Source organism: Quercus lobata, chromosome 2 (assembly GCF_001633185.2).
Source record: "Quercus lobata isolate SW786 chromosome 2, ValleyOak3.0 Primary Assembly, whole genome shotgun sequence".
NCBI classification, from domain to species: domain Eukaryota; kingdom Viridiplantae; phylum Streptophyta; class Magnoliopsida; order Fagales; family Fagaceae; genus Quercus; species Quercus lobata.
In genome coordinates this window covers 55,226,108-55,232,782 of record NC_044905.1, presented here as the reverse complement: position 1 = coordinate 55,232,782, position 6,675 = coordinate 55,226,108, and the positions used below count along the sequence as shown (strand labels likewise).

Below are 6,675 nucleotides of genomic sequence, written 5' to 3'. Positions count from 1 at the left end.
AAAAAAAAAAAAACCAAAATAATCCCATCTCCCTCTTTGTCATCTTCCTCCTTATTCCATAAATTTCTTCAAACATAGTACATGATCAATGTTTTAAATACCATTCTGTTCCAGTTAGAATTTTTCGTTCCAGTATAGGTAACCCCACTATTCTATTCCGTTGCAAAATTCAGCCTGTACCGGCGTTCCAGCTGAAATTTCATCATTCCAAACAGAATATTCATTTTTGAGCTGAATGAAGAATGTGTTTTCACTGAGTAGCTTCCTTTGAATTTGATGGTGCAGACGTTAGAAAAGAAAACTGATTTAAAAAAAAAAAAAGAAAAAAGAAAAAAAAGGGTTGAGCGAAGAAGATGAGACGAAGGAGGAGTGTTATAGATTTGCAGATGCTTGAGTAGTCTGAGAAGAGGAATGAAAAGAGTTAAAAAAAAAAAAAAAAAAATAGGAGATGACATTTATGACACTTGGGAGGGGTAAAAAGGAAGTTTCTAGGAAGGTGCTTCCTTTACAATGCCATCACATGCCTTTTTATTCAAAAAACTCCCATTACATCACTTTATAAAAATATTTCTTTTAAATAAATAATCAGATAATCATTTTTAAATATTTTAGCTTAACAATAACAGTAAATAAATTCCGACATAAAAAAAATGGTAAACAAATAACTTTATTTCAATTCAAGAAAAAGAAGAAGAAGCTTATTTCAACCCAAAAATAATAAAAGTAATAACAATATTATTACTGTCTAAAGTCTAATTGAAATGCACAAAAAAAAAAAAAAAATGCATAGGTAATAGCTTAAACTCTTCATTCATTTAAAAAAAAAAAAAGTAATAGCTTAAATTCTCCATTCATTATTGGTTTTTTTTTTTTTTTTTTCCATAATCAATAATTTTTCTATGCATTGCACGGGTTAGCAATAGTGTACATAAAACATCTCTCAACTAAAATAAATATACTTTTTGGTTTTCTATACGTTGTTGTCAGTGATTGGTCGGTTTAAAATGGTAAGTGGGACTTGTCTTTTTGTTTCTTTTCCATGTGCAAAGCATATTATAGTACGGGTTCATGGTACATAATAAACATAATAAAAATGCTTTTGGTTTTTTAGAGAAGTCAGGGGGGCAACTGCCCCTCTCGCCCCCTGGCTCCGCCAATGACATTACATACTTTGCTTTATAATTAAGCGTTGAGGATCCTAATGATAATATTTCGAGACAATGATTCAAAAAAATTCTAAATCAAATAATTCCTATTAGAATAATATTAAAACACAAGAAGCGTGATTAGAAAATAGTAAAAGTTGGAAGAATGTACGTTTATATATTTTTTAATTTATTATAACCTTTTAAATATTATACAAAGAAGATTTTCTAAGAATAATTATAAATATTTCTTAAACATTTTAACAAAGCAATTCAATAGGATTAGGTTAAAAATACGCTTTATGTTGAGAGTAGTTATGTTATAATTTTGTGATATTTATTCTTTTTAAACATAAAATAATTTATTCATAATAGACATGTACATATTAATAAAATTAAGGTCAACCACACTCCTCTAAAAGAAAATTTTCTAGCTCCACCTGTGTGCAAGGGCTCGCAAGGGTGCTATTGTAGCTTTAGCAGTCAGTTATTCAAGGTTGGTCAATGCCTCAATAGTATCAAGCCTAGCTTGTCGCTGGTTAGGCCCCTGTTGATTGAGTTTAGGATGTGGAGTTCTATGTCAAATGGCAACTACAATGTGAGTTGCTATTTTTGGGGGTGGGTTAATTGGGAAAAGATGAGGTGGTTTGTGGTTACTTGCGGTGGTAGCTGGGGCTGTTGGTTAGGGGATTGTCATGATTCTGGCCATATGGGCCAAGTTTGATATGGGTTTCAGAGCATGAGGTTTATAGAGCCTAATGGGTTACAGGTTTGGCATGGACTTGGTTAATTCGAGTAAATTGGGTTACATAGGGTGATTGTGGGTTATGAGTTTGTAATAAGGAGGCAGTGAGGTTGCTTTGGTGAGTTGTTGGCAGACGTGGCAAAACGGGTGGGTTGGGTTTGAGTTAGGTCGATATGTATTTTTTCAAAAAAAAAAATTTAATGTGTTTGTCATGTGGTAAGTTATGCAACAAATTATTTGACAAAGAAAAAAAACATACAAGAAATTACAAATGCCCCATTAGATAGCTAATTTGACAAAGAAAAAAAACATATAAGAAATTTATAATCTTGAAAACAAAGCAAGAAATTTATAATCTGCTTCACTCTTTTCACACTTAGCAATGCTTTTCATACATGTTTATAATTTCAAATATATGTTTTTGACTGCAACTAGATTATCTTGGTATATATTTTATCATTTAATATCTAAAAATCTTTACTTATTGCCTTATTCAAGTAAGAATATTGCCCCAGTCATTCTTCTTTCAATTCGTTTGTCAATTGAGTTTGAGTTGTGCATTGTAAAGCTTAAAACAAACAAGTAAACCAACCATGTATTAAATTTTTTTTTTTTTTAAATGAGTTGGATCACGAGTCAACTCGTTTTTATTTCAAATTAAAAGAGATCATGTTTAGATTGGGTTATCCGTTATTGGGCCCCAACCCGTTTTTCCATGTCTAGTTGTTGGGATTAATTAAATGTTGAGTTCGAGTAATAGCAATTGTGGCCCAACATAAGGGAAAATAAAAGAGAACAACATAAGTCCTAGGCTTGACCACCTAAAGCATGCCAATCTTAGACTTCACCACCTGAGGGTGCTTGGAAGTTTGAATCACTACCAAGCTTATTGGAGATTCTGGCACTTTACCCTTAATTTTTAAAAAAATTGGCAATATGCCCCTGTTTACAAACAATATAGGGGCGTGCCCCTATTTCGATACTCGATTACTCTAAAATCGAGTTCAATTAAATACTCGATTCATAGAAAATCGAGTTATGCCCGATCAAACTTTAAAAAAAAAAAAATTTGCATGAAACTCGACTTTCAGGAAATCGAGTTCCATGCAAAAAAAATTTTGTAAGTGTGATCGCCCCATATTCAAGGAGCCCTATAGCGGCGTTTTTAAGCCATATATTGACGTTTTAAAACCCTATAGCGGCGTTTTCATGCAAATTTTTTATAAGTATGATTTCTCCCATAATGAGGGAGCTCTATAGTGACGTTTTTAATCCATATAGTGACGTTTTAAAGTCATATAGCGGCGTTTTCCTGCAAAATTTTTTTATAAGTGTCACTATACCAGGTTCAGGGAGCCCTATAGTGACGTTTTGAAGCCCTATAACAGCGTTTTTGAACTCGACTTCCCTAAAATCGAGTTCCATGCATTTTTTTAATTTTTTTTTTAAGTTTTATTGGTCATAACTCGATTTTCTACTAATCGGGTATTTCATTGAAACTCGATTTTAAGGTAATCGAGTATCGAAACAGGGGTATATTCCTATATAGTTTCGAAATAGGGGCATATTGCTAAATTTTTTAAAAATTAAGGGCAAAAGGCTAGAATTCCCCAAGCTTATTAGCAAAACATCTCTAGTTAAAAAAAAAAAAAAAAAAAAAATCAAATTGCTCTACTCAAACCATTTCATCCTTCTAATAAATTTCAAGGATTATATTAAGGCATAATTACATCCCAAGGAATCCTCAATCATAACAAAAGCTAAATTGAAAATTCAAAAATAAAATCCGATATCTTAAAACACACACATAACAAATTCTGAAATAATTTTAGTTATGCTCATTGCATGACAAACTGTTATCAATTGCCACCATAATAATCAAATTCTTGCAAATTGCATATAACTCTAGAGCATGCCAAAAGATTATTACTCTGGGAGAATGTATCTTGTGTTTCCACTTAATGCAGCTAGTGTTCCACTGCTGGTGGCAGAAAAAAATCATGTTTCCTCCTCTAAAACAACATTCATGACATCTCGGCGTACTCCAATATCATTAATATAACGTTTGACACAGTATGTGCCACAACTTGCCGCCAGACCGGCAACACCAAGTATTGAAGAACGGGCCATGCTAACAGTAGCAGAAAGGATAACACCACCAGCACTAGCAGCAGCTTGAAAGGATGATGCCTGCCCACTCTGGCCAACAGTAGGAATTACTCGCAAGCCTGTTTTGCAGCATAATGCAAAGTCTTCACAGTTGTTCTTGATAACATCATAGACACCAAAGCCCTTCCGGAGGAAATAAAAGGCACGATGAATAACTTGGTCGGGTGACTCGGATGAAGCAAGAGTGCAAGTACCTCCACGAGGTTTGGCAAGAAAGAATTTTCGTGTGACATCATACTCATAGAGGTAGAGATCTCCACCTGAAAGAAAACAATCTATACAAGAAGAGATGACCCCATCACCCTTTGATTGATCATCACATATTGAGCATGGATCGTCCAAAGGACATTGTTGAGGTAATGAGCTCCCAATGAAGCGGTCTAACACAGTTCCTGTACCAGTTTCCTGGCCTTCTCCCCGAGTAAAGTGGATAACATTTCCCGCATCGACATATATCCCTGTTGTTATAAAGTAGAATCTAGCTGTTTTTACTTGAAATAACTAAAATTGTAACATGCATACATCAAGCAAACTAGAAATCAACTCTGGCTGTAAAAACAATTTCCAAGAAAAGACGATTGCGTTCATTCAATCAAACGCAAAGAACCTTTTAACTGCTAGTATAAGTTGATAAAGGTAATTAAGCATGGAATAGGATTTCAGCATTGTAATCAACCCCAACAGTTCAACTATAATCCTACTAAAATGTTAATTTGAGGGCCAACTCCAAGAGTCCTTAATACCATTATAAGATTATATATATATATATATATATATATATATTTCAAGATACACAAAAGCATTTCCAAGTGAAAAAGATAGGACACATTGAAAATATAGCACCTAATTGGGTTTTTGTTGGAAAATAACATTAAGTAATTATTAATTATTAAAAATAGTATTGTAGTAAAAATATTTGGAAGAATAGCCTTTCTTTAAATTTTGCATTGAAATCGTGCGATTTCAATTATATCACATCTTGCATTCAAATCATATTTTGAAAAAAACAACAAAATTTTAAATTTTAACACTTAAATTTGTCATTAAAAGAAATTAAATTTTCAAAAAAATCTGCACCTAATTTAATGGAGCCATATAAACTTTTTTTTTCTTTTTTCTTTTTTTTTGTGGGATTGGTATTGTGTTCTTTACTGAAACAGTGGAGAGGCAGGTTCCACAAAATAGTAAAATTTCCATCAAAATTTTATTTGTGATGAGGGTTGTAAGTTGTAACGAAACTTGTAATCCATCCGAATAATGTCATTGTCCACACTCCACACGCACACAAAATAAACGAGAAATATGAGAAAGACAGATACCATTATGGAGTAAAGCAAATGCAGGAGTAATTACTTAGATACTAATCAACCACAAAATACAAAAAGAAATAAAATGATGATTATAGTCAGAAAGGAAAAGAGGAAGAAATGGAAAGGGCACCGTGGTGGGAGTAGGTATAGGCGAGTCTATAAGAGTAGATATGATCCCCAGGTTTTAGATCCTCCCTCTCGATCTTGTTTGTCAACACTCCCATTGCTTTGATCTTTCTCTGCTCTGCTGCCTTCTGCAACTCTCTGTATCAATTTTGTTAGTATGATCGATGAAAACAATAAAGAAAAAGATTCCCACTTTTCCCACTCCCCACTGAGAATGAAAAATTATTCTTTGCTTGTCCAATGCAATCACTTCTCCCAAGGGTTTCCTTTCCTTTACCTCCTCTTCACCTTTTTCTTTTTCTTTTTAAATTATTTTATAAAAATAAATTTTTTGTTTTTAAAATTTGATTTCCACCCATTAAATTTAAAGTGAAATTAAAATTTAATGCTTCAAAAAACTTCAAATTTATTAGTTTAGCTTTACTATTTGATTATACCTAAGAGTAATAACATCAACACTTCTAAAAAATTTAAGATTTAACATGTCAAAAAGTTACTTTTTTCTATTTTAAGATAGTATTTTACGGTATAACATACATCATATCTTCTATTATTCTATAAAGGGTCATTCTCCTGTACCCCTCTTTTTTCAGGGGGTACGGTACCCACCTAAGTTTTTTTATTTATTTATTTATTTTATTTATTTTTTTATTTTTAGAATCAACGTAGTGTCTTTTATTCAATGAAAAACCATCAGAGTTTGCTAGAAACAAAAGAAAGAAACTGTGGTGAAGCATCCTCCATCCACGCACTATAATCTAGAACATTTAAAACAAAAAGATTTAAAACATGAGCAACCATATTACCCTCTCTCTTAACCTCTCTCTTAACATGAGAGTAGTGTAATTTACTAAAACATCTCGCCAAAACCACTCCAAACCCTGATTTTCGCTCCCAACTAAATAGTGCATCCTCGAGATTGACCTTAACCATGTCCAAGATAAGAGCTCTCCAATGAACTCAAATCGGTGTGGACTGTGGTTGGGGAAGTTGCTGCACCACCTGGAATTCCGATAGGAGTTCGTTGGCCATGTTTATGAGCTGATTTGGAATGCAACATGGTTCATTAGTTTTGACTCGAATCTGATGTGTCCCTATTATCCAAACCATGACTGAGAACGACTCTTTCTTCTGTTTTGTTCTGATCATCCACGACAGCAACTCTTTGTAGTCCATAAAT

At 33.1% G+C, this 6,675-nt stretch overlaps 1 protein-coding gene across 1 annotated transcript; it reads right to left on the bottom strand.

Annotated features, from left to right (window-relative positions):
• Window positions 1-3,573: 3,573 nt before the first annotated feature.
• On the bottom strand, window positions 3,574-5,749 carry LOC115978053. The gene is made up of 2 exons (XM_031100080.1): window positions 5,500-5,749; window positions 3,574-4,517 (listed from the first exon to the last, which is right to left on the bottom strand). The coding sequence occupies exons 1-2, from the start codon at window positions 5,591-5,593 to the stop codon at window positions 3,889-3,891; spliced, it is 723 nt and encodes a 240-aa protein (XP_030955940.1). The 5' UTR covers window positions 5,594-5,749; the 3' UTR covers window positions 3,574-3,888.
• Window positions 5,750-6,675: the final 926 nt, after the last annotated feature.

Bases quoted from the DNA above. Each gene is read 5' to 3' on its own strand.
- LOC115978053 (XM_031100080.1), bottom strand. From the start codon at position 5,593: ATGGGAGTGTTGACAAACAAGATCGAGAGGGAGGATCTAAAACCTGGG. The intron at 4,518-5,499 runs GTGCCCTTTCCA...TTATAACAACAG, and splicing joins CTATACCTACTCCCACCACG to GGATATATGTCGATGCGGGA.